The following is an 11,901-nucleotide window of genomic DNA, read 5'->3' as shown; positions in this document are numbered from 1 at the left end:
TTGGAGCTTCGACCGGCGCTGATCTGCGGCGGAGAGACCAGGGTACGCGGAGCTTGGCGTTGGCGGGCGGTGCCGGTGACGTTGGCCAGGCCAGGAACATGAGTTGCACATAGGCATGCAAGCTTCACTGTCAATTTCTCCTATCTACCAACTACCACTAGGTCCTCAAGACCCAGGATTCATCTCCTCCTGAAGCTCCACGGCGTCAACCACCATCCATCTCATTGCCGCCCACTCGACAAATGCTTCCCACTCCTCGCCCTCCTCCTCACCCCATCTGCTCTTTTCCCGGAATCCCACTGCCTGGGCAATCTTGTCTATTGCAGCCCGCTCCTCTTCCCTCATGTATCGAACTGACAGCGGCGTTCCCCTTGCCCACGTCACTCTCTTCATTTGATCATTCCACGTCGAGATTGCGACGAAGCCGAGTCCCACCACGGACGCCAAATACGCTGCTCCGCCCCCATACACCTTGAGAGCGGCCGAAAAGTGCTCCTCTGATGTCTGTGCTTCTGCGTACATTTGGGCAAGGTAGTAGAGCCCAATGGGAAGACAGCCGACACCCAGCAATGGCACTGTCACTTTGCGGACCAGTTTGGCCTTGTTGAACGATCGCGTCCTGAATGTGTTCTCGACAATTTCCATTGCCAAAAACAAATCTTTGTTGGCAAGCGCAGCATCGACAGCCTGGTTTGCAATGTGAGTCGGAATTGCTGCCAATATCCGGTCGGGCTTCGGCTGCTTGTACTGAACAGGCGACGAGTTGGGCTTGGGAATTGGCTTGTTGGCGTAGAGGTCAAAGACGTCAAGGATCTTTTCGGGCTGTCGTAACCTGGATTGAATCTTGACATATAGTCCCAGCATCTCAGGATTGATAAAGACGGGAGGATGTAGCATCAATTGGTGGACTAGTGACGAGAGTTTGTCAACCGGAAGCCTGGCCGAAGGTGGCGCATTATCGAGGTCTGACAGCAAGGACGCAGCGTCTGGAGCGCCTTGCTTGGGGTTTGACTCTTTCTCAGCGGTGCCACTCTTGACGAGAAGGGCGGACAATTTGTCGGCCTCTCTCATGATTGGTACCAGGACATCCTCCGGAGGGACAGTGTCCTTTTGTGCGAGAATCTGATTTATCTTCTTTTCCACATTGTCTACGGCGGTAGGCGCGTAGAGCCCGGCCAGGATCGGGTCGTTTTCCACATTCCTCGCAACAGTGTTGGGTTCCTGAACTCTTTTCGACTTGGTAGACGCATGGCGCGCGGATAGACACGTTCGGTGGATTTGTGGGTTTCGTCCAAAGCATGCGGTGCTGAGTGTCGCAAAGCTCGGGGCTTGACGCGCGCCAACGGGCTGTCTGAGTGCGACGCCGCACAATTGACGAATAGCGGTAGGCTGCGGGCGAACCAGACGCGAGGGATTCATGATGATGGCAGTCGACAGCTTGGAGTACGGGTCGGGAGGTCGTGGAGCTCGCCGGGGAGCTTGCGGGATGGTTGCCCTGTGCTTGCGGCGCCCTTGGGACGTGCGCGCTCGGCTGGCGGGCTGAGGCTCAGTGGCTCTTTCCGATGTCATTCGCTCTCGCAACCTAACCTAACCTCCGCTACCTCACAAGGCAACTTCTCGACTGCAACCTCTCCAAATCAAAGCTCCAGCGCCCAACACACCCAGTGGTATTCTTCCTTCGTTAGAGAATCGACCCAAAAACACAGCATCACCCGCTCGAAGCTTCGAATCTACCCGCCCTCGCGGCCTCTCCGCCATGCCCGCCGCTCCTCCCCCTCCACCTCCTCCGCCGATGCCAGGCTTCGGTGGAGGCCCTCCCCCGCCCCCGCCGCCTGGAAACTTGCCCGCTAAACCGCCAGCACAAGCCGCGAAAGGAAGGGTATGTGGTTGAACGCCGGACCCGCATTCATGCAAACACATGGAGGCTGATGACGCAACAGGGAGCGCTACTTGGCGACATCGAGAAGGGAGCAAGACTGCGCAAAGTCACACAAGTCAACGATCGTTCGGCTCCTCAGATCGGGAAAGTCGTCGACGGACCCGCCAAACCAACAATGGGTGCTCCCCCCGTCCCGGGCATGGCGAAGCCTCCGGGCGGACTCGCGCCTCCAGTTCCAGGCAACAGGGCAAGGAGCAGCAGCGATACTGGAAGAGACCGCTCTGACAGCTCTGGTGGAGCTGCAGTCGGCGGAGCGCCTCAACTGGCAGGCATTTTTGCAGGTGTGGGCATGCCAAAACTTCGAAAGACTGGAGGCGGAGGCGTCGACACTGGCGCCAACACCGACTCGCCATATCTGTCAGATCCGGAGACAATGCGCGCGCGAGGCGTACCGAAACCACCACCTGGATCAGCTCCTAAGCCTCCAAGCGCTCCACGGCCTCCAGGAGGAGCTCCTCCCCCTCCGCCAAACCCAGCCGTCGCTGCGCTCAAGGGCAATCTGCGTCCGACATCAACACACTCGCTCAGCGACCTGCCCATCTCCAAACCCAAGCCTCCTCCGCCGATTGGCAAAAAGCCCCCGATGCCTCCTCCATCCTCTCGAAAGCCGTCCAATATTGGTGCACCGGCTCCCCCAACACGTCCAGCGTCAGCAACACCATCAGCGCCGCCGCCGCCGCCGCCGCCATCGTCCGCACCAGCTCCCCCTTCACGCGCAACTCCGCCGCCGCCCCCAGGGCCTCCTCCTCCGCCAACAAACGGACACACACCGTCACTTGCCGAGCAAGCGGCTCGCAATGCTTTTGGACGCGGAACATCACCTGCAGCCCCGCCTCCTCCCCCGCCGTCCGCGCCTCCTGCATCCATATCCCCCCCAAAGGCCCCATCTCCCCCTGTCGCGCCTCCGCCACCCCCTATGCACGCGCCAACGATGCCCCTGGCGCCTCCGCCGCCTCCATCGGCATCACCATCGCGGAGCCCGACCACAGCAGCGCCGCCGCCGCCTCGCGCGTCTACGATGGACCCGAGTGCGTACACGCTGACCAATGGGGGCGGCGGCTCATCAGGCAGCAAGAGCGGCGGATCTGGGACGATCAATGTGGGGATGCTCAGGATCCACGACGGGCGTTGGAAGTTCCAGGACGACGGCCAGCTGCCAAAGCCGCGAGAATACGTGGGCGGGCCCAAGAAGTACAGGGCGGGGCGGGGGAGCAGCGTGCCTTTGGATCTCAGCCAGTTTGACTAAGCCAATTGTACTGTAAGGAGGCAAAAGGATGGAGTCGTTGCTGGTGCTGGGGTGCGCGGTGAATAGGGACGTGGATAGATTCCTGTCAAGTACGTGACTAGCGTGTCGTGCAGTATTGATCCACGCCGAGGGTCGTCGTTTTTTGAACTTGTTCATTCAAATGAGATGGAGACTTGTTTGGTCTGCAACCAGTGCGCGCCGCACATACTGCAGTACTGTCGCGTTCAAAGTACATGCACATCTACCGGGAACACAGACTACTAACATCTGATGTCACACAATGGGCAACCATTTCCACCCTCCATCTCTACCGCTTGGTGCCGCCCATCCAATACGGCACCCTCGCCTTGATAGCATCCCAATCGACCATCAAATCACCAGGCTGATGATGCGCCCTCGCGACCGCGGCGGCGCCCTGCGCCTTCTCGCCCTCCTCCGCGCGCTCGCGCTCGACGCGCTGCTTCAACAGCACAGCCGCCAGCGCGCCAGTCGCCATGCCGCCCAGATGGGCAACGTGATCGCGATTCTGGGCGCGGCGCATACTCCACAGCTCAAAGAAGAGCAGCAGGGCGAGGATAGCCTGGCCCTGCAGCGGGACCTCGTAGTCGGTGAAGGGCACGCGGCGGCGCTCGGCGTCGGCGAGCAGGAAGTAGGCGGCGACGACGGCATTGAGGGCGCCGCTGGCGCCGAGGGAGCTGGTGTGCCACTTGCGCTGGAGGGCGTGGCGGAGCAGGGAGGCAGTGGCGCCGACGGCGCCGCCGGACAGGTAGATGGCCAGGAAGTTGGCGCGGCCGACGACGTCGTGCAGGTACGGCCCGAAGATCATCAGGAACAGCATGTTGGTGAGCAGATGCAGTGGCGCGCTGTGGCTGAAGATGCCGCCGATGATGGACAGCGCGCGCGGCGCCCCCGGGATCACGATCATGTATTTGTTCATGAAGCGCCAGCAGGGCGGAATTTTCCATGCCAGGAAGGCGACGAGGTTGAGGCTGAGGAGGAACAGGTTTGTCGAGAGCGCTGGCGGCGTGTCCGGCCAGATGCGTGCGGTGCGGCTTGGTGCGGTGTAGGTCGTTGCGAAGATGTAGCTGACAAGGACGACGGCGAGGCAGAGGAGGACGCTGGGGCCGACGCGGCGGATCTAGAGGTCGTTAGGAGGAGTGGTGGTGGCATGTTTGGAGAGGAGTGCGTACGAAGCTCATCTCAGGCGGCGCGCCATGGCTCAGAGTTGCTTGCTCCCTGTAGTACTTGGTAAACTCGGACTCTGGCTTCTTTGGCGCTGTATCGCAGACCGTCAGTCTCTAACCCCAGCAAAATGGATATGTCCTTACGTCGACGCAGCTCAAACTTGGCCTTCGGCTTCTCCAGGGCTCTGCCCTTGGTCTTGCCGGCAGCAATGTCCGCCTGCTCCTTCTTTTCCTCCTCGAGTTTCTTTTGCCTTTGCTGCTCTTCGTATATGGCCTCGTTCTTCGCTCGCAGAGCGTCCAATTCGCTGTATCCATAGATGGGGTCCTTCTTGTACAATCCCATGTCCTGTGCCTTTTCGACCAACTCGCTCTCGAGTCTTTCGGCCTCGGCCTCCGCATATTCGGCTGCGGCGGCCTGCTCGTCTACGGGGAACGTTGCCCGAAGATACTCGAGGCCTTTGAGCGCACGCTCATGCGGAAAGTCGTCGAATTGGACGCCCTTTTCGACGAGGGAACCCGTCACGCGACGGTGCTGGAGAGCTCGCAGTATGGTGTTGCCCTGCGCGGCAGACACGCCGGGGCCGAATATCTCTACGAGTTTCCCTGCTGAGAGGTCGCCGCCTGGGAGCGGCGTGTCCTCCTCTTGCTTCTCATTCTGCTGGGCTTGTTCGGGCTCCGATTTCGCAGGTGCTTGTTTGGCGGCGGGGGCAGAGGATTTGGCTTTTGGGGATCTTTTGGCGACGGAGGGAGTGGTGCTGAATTGACGACATGAGACGTATCGGAGGAGCGGGGGAGCTAAATGGTCGTGTGATTGAAGCCGTGGCAGCCGAAGTGCTGAGCGTGTTGTCGACGACGAGCAGGTAGCGATGCTACGCGCAATGACGCATGGCGGAGGAGTAGACAAGTGGAAGCGTAGCCCAGCAAACGGCCTGCATGCTATGGACCAGGCATTGCTCATTGCGGAGGAAGGCGCGCGGGTCGAAGTGGAAGCATACCACTGGACGCAATGCGCGTGGTGTTTTGGAGTAAGGTATGTAGTGTAAGGTAAGTGACGTACGATCAAGCGTCGAAGCTAAATTTTGGGACCCAGGCCAGCCCACCCACCCAAAGTTCCCGCCGCGCTCAGGTTCCGCCGCGTCGCCAACAGCTCCCGCCGCGTCACCACGTCGATCATCTTGCGAAAATCAGATCTCGCGCTGCAGGCCCTTTAAAAGCTTGTCTGAACGACATCTCTCGCGAAGCTACAGTATCTGGAATCGACATGTCCTCAGAGTCGCAGCCCATCTCGCTGGAGCGCTTCGCCGAAGCCATCACGGAGCTCACGCTTCCATCCTTGCACGGCAAAGCCGCCGAGCTGCGCAACTCGACATTCCACCTGCGGCGCTCCAATGTCCAACTGCAGCCTTTTGCCGACGAGGGCGACGCCGACTGCGCAGAAGCCATCAGGGAGAATGAGCAGACGATTCAGAGCATGGAGCGGCGCGTCGAGCTGCTGAGACTGGAGGTGGAGCGCAGAGGCATGCCCTGGGTCGAGGACCCAACGGTGGCGCAGCAAAAGGAGTCGACAAACGGAACACAGCAAAGCGGACAAATGCACAGCGATACGAACGCGACCACAGAAAATGCAGGTGCACCTCGTGATGGCACAGATGGTACCGATGGAGGCGAGGGTCATGGCACCGAGCAATCCGCGAACACGAGGCAAGAGAGGCAGGAGCCGCCGAGCTCGAGCGCAAGACCCCAGGCGGAGGAAGAAGAAGGGCTCTACCTGTGAGAGGCAACAGTCATGGCGTTGGGAAATCAGGCCACGGCCATGGGGGCATCGTGGACTGCTCGATTGGGAGGGACAGGGCAGAGCAGGGGGCCACAACCGCATCCAACTCCCGAGGGCGGGGTTGGGGGCCGCAGGATGGTGATTGGGTGAATGCTAGGACTGGGGCCAGGGCCGGTCGCGAGCCTCCGCTGCGGACGGCGACGGGACCAAGCGAGAGCCAAAAGTCGAAAAAAGAAAAGAAAAAGCATGTGGTTGGGGTCTTGAGTTTGCAGACTCTTGATGTTGTCGTCCGGATACCAACGGCCACGGCCTCCCGCAAACAGCAAGGAAACTGCGTGCCTGGGCTCGTCACCCACCACACGGTAAATTGTCGTCTACAGAGACTGAACGAAGGACCTTGGCAAGCGGCGTGCCTCCAGCAACCTGGACTGTGCATTCGGTGCTTGTGGCCGCCAATGTCGTCTTCTGTCTGCCCGACGATTGGACCCTCTCGTTATCACAACATGTCATTGCGTGATCCGACTTTTCGATCACAACAGGCGCCGTGCAATTAGTTTTTCGTCCTTTATTGCATCCATGCGGCCACTCCCGCTGAGCCTTGCCCAAGACGTCTTCCGGACCGCGCCTTAGCGGATGCCTGCGCTTGCATCATGGCAAACCTTACTCAAAGCATGCACACTACTTGGCGCCACATCTTGTCCGCCCTACAAATGCCCTCGACGCCCGCTCCGAGACACTTATTGTCGCCTTCAGCTCTGCTTATACCAACTTGACTCTTCGATCCATTCGTGATTCTACTCCTACATCCACCATCTCTTACGTCACGCTGCTCGTTGCCTTCCTTCCGAGGTAATTCCACACGCCCAAACAGGTTGTGCTCGAGTCCGACTGACATGTAATGGTAGCAATCATCTTGACGCATACCAAAATCGCCGTCTCCAGTGCTTCGACTTTGAACTGTTCACCTCATCCCTGTTGGCCCCCGCCTCCGCAAGGATCCGCCTCTTACGTGAGGACCTAGAGCCGCTCGTCACACGGCTAAAGGCCTAGTTCAAATATATTGAGACCAAACACCCCAAAACGACCCGTTCAACCACTGCCGGAGTCGTCATCGCACTACCGTCTGCAATCTGCAACCGTCAGCCTCACTTCGTCTACCAAATCAACCACCTATCCTCAGCCATCATGGACCACGACCACGGACAGCAGCCTTCCCTGGCCGTTGCCCTTTCCGACAGCCTGCGTGATGGCTTCTCGTCTTTCCTACAGACTCTCGAGGCGTCAAGCGACTCATCCAACATGACCAAGGCCATGACCACCTGGGCTGGATCCTCGGAATCGGCGGCGACTCGCAGGTTGGACGATCCGGAGCTGTCAAACGACGAGATTCTTGCCCTCACCCTGGAGGCTGAAGAGCTGGCTGCTGTCAAAGCTAGCCCTCAAGAGACGACATCGTCTGCCAGCCACAGTGGAGCAAAGTCTGACAACGCTCACAAGGTACGTTGGAAATCTCTGTCCAGTCGAGCCACATGTTAACATTCTCTCAGCACTCTTGCACTGTCGACGGGACTTGCAGCCGTGATCTCTGGCTCCGAGGCATGATCACCGTTGCCTGCGCATCCATCATCCTCCTGTCGTGATCATGACAGGCCGTATGACAAACACAATCGGTGCACAACTGTCGAGCACCAAGTCTCCAAACCACCGCAGCGACACGTCGATGGCGATACACCACACAACAGCGCCGACTGCCTACGGGAAGCATAGCCACGCTGCCGTCGACACGACGTCGCTCAACCCGTCCGTCCACGAACGACAAAAGCAACCGCAGATCGCCGTCGCAACAGCCCACCATCACCTGCACCCACGCAACAAACCGGCACGCCTCATCCGCAGCGTTGCCGCTAACCGACCCGCCTCACCCGCCGGCCACCCATCCACACACGCAACCAGGAACCGTCTCCGCAGCGCCGGCGCGCACCCTTCTTTCTTGTCGTCAACGTCAACAAGTTGCGCCTCCTATCTACTTTAAACCATAAGGACGACACGACTCGACATGCATGACTCGACACCGCCCAGCTGCACGGCATCTTCCCCGCCTCCGCCCCCGATACGCTCCCGTTCTTCAAATGGAAACGCGTCGGGGTTGCCGACGTGGGTCCCTGGCCCGGTTTCTTAGCCGGCGCCGGACAGGAGAGGGAAGGTCGCTACTCACGCGGCACCATGGTATGGCGAGCGGGCGTGTCGCGCTCGGGGTCGGTGAGCTGTCGGTGCTCGAGCGCCCGGTCGCCGACGGAGAGGACCGGAAGGGAGGGCGTGGCAGTGTCGGTGACTAAGATGACCGACATGCCTGTTCCGGCCTACGTAGGGCGAGGCTCTCTCGGGATGCGCGCGCGACTGGATGGATTGGAATGATGGTGCATTCGCCTGTCTGCCACAACATATAGCACAAAGCACAGCTTGTCGTCTGGCGCTACCATGGCCCAAACGGCAAGGCAAGGAGGAACAATCGACGTCGTGGTCGTTGGCTCTCCCATCCAGATATCCCAATATCAAAAATATGTTGAAAATATAAAATGACTACCGCTTGCGCCCACTTGCCCTTTTCAAGCACCGTGTTGTCGTCGAAAAGGCGAAGTGCGCGAAGAGTGGTTTCGACAAGGCGCTAGCTCGCTTGCTGATTACTTCATGTTGTATATTTACACGTGCCCACTCACCAACTAACGAACTGGCTGACTGGCTTGGCGTTGATCCATCTGTCTGTCTAGCTGTCGGAGCTCGGCATGCGGATGGATGGAATGGAGGGGCAGACCTGCCTGGAGCGCAAAACCATGTAGAGATATGTAGAAACGGCGGGTAGAGCAGGCTGGCGCTGCATAGTGTGTGTTTGTTCTCTTGGCCGGCCATCTGGCTGTAAGATGCGAGGTACGACGTGTACCTACAGGTCAGACAGACGGACAGTAGACGGCGTTTGGTTGCGCGAGGACGGCGTGGGACAGTACACGATACTACTCAAAACACTGCTGGCAGTAAACACCCAGAGAAGCACGCACGTAACTGCTGAGTGGGGGTCTGGAGTTGTGCCGCAGTAGACCAACGCGTGAGGTTGTCTATCTACACCGCACTACAAACCGCCAACGAAGGTGGCCACAGACGCGGCATTCCGAAACCATCGTGGTGTGCTCAGTACCGCTCTCCAATTCAACACCCTCTCCGCCCTTTCCCCTTTTTTTCTGCACCGCCGCTACAAATTTCGATGCCGCGCTGTGTTGGCGTCATCGTTGTCGATATCTCACGCGCACTATACGTGTATATTAGCATCCCGAGACAGGGGTCAAGGATGATGAGCGACGCAGGGGAGACGAAGTTGCGGTGGTGGTGGTGGTGGCGGCGGCGGCGGCGGCGGCGGTTCAGGTTCAGGTTTCATCCGTGATATGGGTGTGAGGTGGGTGTTTGGTCATGTTGTCTACGCGTTCTGCTCTCATGTCTTGGTGTAGTTGGAGTGACCGGTTTGTGAGGACAGAGACACAGAAGGAGGGGTGTTGTAGGTGCGTCGTGTATTTGAGGGGGTATGGTCGGTTAGACTGTTTCCGGACGTCATCCTTGGATGAATGCTCTGCTGTGTGCCCTTGGCCACTCGGGCTTCTCTTGCTTTAATGACACGACAAGTGTTCGTTGTGAGTGCTACTTGGGGGTGACCAAACAAATCAGACGTCTAGCAGAACTTTTAGATGATCAGGATCAACTGGCAGTTAGAAGTCACGTAAGGTTCGAAAACTTGGATTAGTATTTTGTCCAATGGTAGTCATATAAACATTCTCATACTCGTTTGCTTCTGGTTGTACCAGGCGCGGTGGGAAGACCTACGCTCCATTGTTTTCTTGCTTTTGAATGACCATTGTGAAAACCCCAATTGCTTTTCGTCCATATTTTCATTTATTTGACCTACCGTGCAAGACCTTATGCCCTCACTATGTCCCACTTCAACTCCTTGATGCTGACTTCCTCGCCGGCCTTTTCGTCGTAGTCGAACCACTCGCCCTCGCTGAGATCGATGCTGTCGAACTTGGTTCCTGATTCGACGCCTGTTGCGCTCCACTCGCCCTGTTTGCAAGTATATATCAGTCGATGATCCAGGCGCCGTACACCCCGGCCATGACCCACGGTCCTTAGAAACATGCTGGGGGCAATGCTGGCGAGCTTACATCGGGCTTGAACTCTACAAATTCTAGGCCCCGGCAGTCAATTGTGATAACCTGCTGGCGTTTTGGCGGCGAGGATTGCGGGTAGGCGGCGGGCGCGACGGTGATGGAGGCGGAGTGCTCGCGCTGCACATGGACCGCGTATATCAATATCTTGCTCTGTCGCCAGTAGTGCCATGTGCCCACACACCTTGCAGTTTTTGCATCTCCACACAAAGTTGGCCTCGCCTCTGCTTCCGCTGATTTCGTTTTGCTCCTACTGCGACTCAGTCTCGTTGTCGACGGCGTGGACGGGCGTTCATCCGGGGCGGGGTCGTACAAAGCGGCTCACGCCCACCCAGTTCGGGTGTGTCTCGCGGCAGGACGTGCATTGGACCTTGAAGGTGTAGTAAAAGGGATTGTCGGCCGTGTCGTTGGGGCGCAAGTCTGTCACGCTGTAGCTGTGTTAGCAGGGGAGCTTGGTCGCGATGCGGCGGCTGAGGGGGGGAAATGGCGCAGCGGCACTAACCCTTCGAGCTCGGCGGTCAGAGTGAGAGCCAACATGGTGCTTGATTCTTATTCAAAGCAAAAGAGTTGTCGCAAGTCCAGTCGCAATTGAGAGCGGGGTGGTTGCTGAATCGTCAGCGCGGCGGCGCCCGTCATGGCCGTGCGCCGTCAGTGATCGACGCCGTGCAGCGTTCCGCGGCGCCGGAAATGTTCACGTCTCGGTCGAAAATCAAACTCACCACCACCACAACGGCATCCCCAGGCCTCTCCTGCCGCCTCTGCGCCCACCACCCCCGGGACTGCGAGCCCTTTTCGAGCGCTGCTGCAGGCTTCATCGCCTGCTCGCGCACCGCACCCATCACCCTCCTCCTCCTCCGTCTCTCCGCCGGGCCATTGCAAGCCAAGGGAATGTTGCCCCGATTATGCGAACCTCATGGCCCCGGACGTTACGAGCAAAATGCACATGCCGAGGCTCCCAATGCCGGTCCTACTCGATTGGCCTCGCCAGGCGCATCGCCTCCACCCCGGCCGGCAGGCGCGCGCTCCTCTTCCCAACCTCGACGCTGCTATACTCGTTCATGTTTGGTTGGGGCATGCTGGAAGATGGCCACGGCAAGCAGCAACGTAGAGAGCAGTGGAACCACGCCATTGACCAGGCAAAGTCCGAATTGGAAGAGCAGAAGAAGGCGGTCGAGCAAAGAATGCGCTACTTGGGACATGATGAGAAGCAACGGCTGCTGAATGACTTGGATGAAAATGCCGACTCGATCCAGGACGAGTCCGACGAAGGGCCGCAAACAGCAGAAGACGTTGCCCAGTTGCCAACATCTTCCGAGATCATTAATGAATGGACGCAACAAGCTGCAAAAGCGAGAGAGCTTCTCGAGAAGAGCGAGGCAGGAGATCACTCGGTCCCGGAGGACGCTGAGCCAAAAGCCGACTCGGAAGATTCTGACGCCGCCCAGCAAAAGAGATGGGAGAAGGCAGCTATAGGCCGCTGGATGTCAGAGCAGGAGCGTGAACTGTGGAAAGATACCACAATCTACACCATGCTGGCACGGCAGAAATCA

General features: G+C 58.7%; 5 protein-coding genes across 5 annotated transcripts; 2 read left to right on the top strand and 3 right to left on the bottom strand.

Moving 5' to 3' along the window:
- Nucleotides 1-72: 72 nt before the first annotated feature.
- Nucleotides 73-1,506, bottom strand: J3D65DRAFT_626544 (uncharacterized protein). The gene has a single exon (XM_066800452.1). It carries the CDS (start codon nucleotides 1,417-1,419, stop codon nucleotides 166-168), a length of 1,254 nt encoding a protein of 417 aa, XP_066654290.1. The 5' UTR covers nucleotides 1,420-1,506; the 3' UTR covers nucleotides 73-165.
- Nucleotides 1,507-1,586: 80 nt separating this feature from the next.
- On the top strand, nucleotides 1,587-3,338 carry J3D65DRAFT_392468 (uncharacterized protein). Its single transcript, XM_066795856.1, has one exon. The coding sequence runs from the start codon at nucleotides 1,929-1,931 to the stop codon at nucleotides 3,183-3,185; it is 1,257 nt and encodes a 418-aa protein (XP_066654289.1). The 5' UTR covers nucleotides 1,587-1,928; the 3' UTR covers nucleotides 3,186-3,338.
- J3D65DRAFT_626538 (uncharacterized protein) lies at nucleotides 3,336-5,409 on the bottom strand. The gene is made up of 3 exons (XM_066800451.1): nucleotides 4,514-5,409; nucleotides 4,376-4,461; nucleotides 3,336-4,323 (listed from the first exon to the last, which is right to left on the bottom strand). The coding sequence occupies exons 1-3, from the start codon at nucleotides 5,325-5,327 to the stop codon at nucleotides 3,493-3,495; spliced, it is 1,731 nt and encodes a 576-aa protein (XP_066654288.1). The 5' UTR covers nucleotides 5,328-5,409; the 3' UTR covers nucleotides 3,336-3,492.
- A 221-nt stretch (nucleotides 5,410-5,630) lies between these two features.
- On the top strand, nucleotides 5,631-6,143 carry J3D65DRAFT_668347 (uncharacterized protein; the record flags this gene model as incomplete). Its single annotated transcript, XM_066803111.1, has 1 exon — nucleotides 5,631-6,143. The coding sequence occupies one exon, from the start codon at nucleotides 5,631-5,633 to the stop codon at nucleotides 6,141-6,143; it is 513 nt and encodes a 170-aa protein (XP_066654287.1).
- A 3,768-nt stretch (nucleotides 6,144-9,911) lies between these two features.
- J3D65DRAFT_626529 (uncharacterized protein) lies at nucleotides 9,912-11,036 on the bottom strand. The gene is made up of 5 exons (XM_066800450.1): nucleotides 10,854-11,036; nucleotides 10,665-10,779; nucleotides 10,536-10,601; nucleotides 10,349-10,471; nucleotides 9,912-10,247 (listed from the first exon to the last, which is right to left on the bottom strand). Exons 1-5 carry the CDS (start codon nucleotides 10,886-10,888, stop codon nucleotides 10,104-10,106), a joined length of 483 nt encoding a protein of 160 aa, XP_066654286.1. The 5' UTR covers nucleotides 10,889-11,036; the 3' UTR covers nucleotides 9,912-10,103.
- Between the last annotated feature and the right edge of the window lie 865 nt (nucleotides 11,037-11,901).

Source organism: Phyllosticta citribraziliensis (assembly GCF_038025025.1).
Source record: "Phyllosticta citribraziliensis strain CPC 17464 chromosome Unknown J3D65scaffold_7, whole genome shotgun sequence".
NCBI classification, from domain to species: Eukaryota; Fungi; Ascomycota; class Dothideomycetes; order Botryosphaeriales; family Phyllostictaceae; genus Phyllosticta; species Phyllosticta citribraziliensis.
Note: the sequence above shows the minus strand (reverse complement) of the source record. Positions and strands in the feature narration are given on the sequence as shown.

Excerpts from the sequence above, each read along its gene's own strand:
- J3D65DRAFT_626544 (XM_066800452.1), bottom strand. The coding sequence starts at position 1,419 with ATGAATCCCTCGCGTCTGGTTCGCCCGCAGCCTACCGCTATTCGTCAA.
- J3D65DRAFT_626538 (XM_066800451.1), bottom strand. The coding sequence starts at position 5,327 with ATGAGCAATGCCTGGTCCATAGCATGCAGGCCGTTTGCTGGGCTACGC. Across the intron at positions 4,462-4,513 it reads CAAGTTTGAGCTGCGTCGAC|CGCCAAAGAAGCCAGAGTCC; the intron begins GTAAGGACATAT and ends TCTGCGATACAG. Across the intron at positions 4,324-4,375 it reads CGCCGCCTGAGATGAGCTTC|ATCCGCCGCGTCGGCCCCAG; the intron begins GTACGCACTCCT and ends AACGACCTCTAG.
- J3D65DRAFT_626529 (XM_066800450.1), bottom strand. The coding sequence starts at position 10,888 with ATGTTGGCTCTCACTCTGACCGCCGAGCTCGAAGG. Across the intron at positions 10,780-10,853 it reads CTGACCGCCGAGCTCGAAGG|CGTGACAGACTTGCGCCCCA; the intron begins GTTAGTGCCGCT and ends ACACAGCTACAG. Across the intron at positions 10,602-10,664 it reads GGGTGGGCGTGAGCCGCTTT|GAGCAAAACGAAATCAGCGG; the intron begins GTACGACCCCGC and ends GAGTCGCAGTAG.
- J3D65DRAFT_392468 (XM_066795856.1), top strand. The coding sequence starts at position 1,929 with ATGACGCAACAGGGAGCGCTACTTGGCGACATCGAGAAGGGAGCAAGA.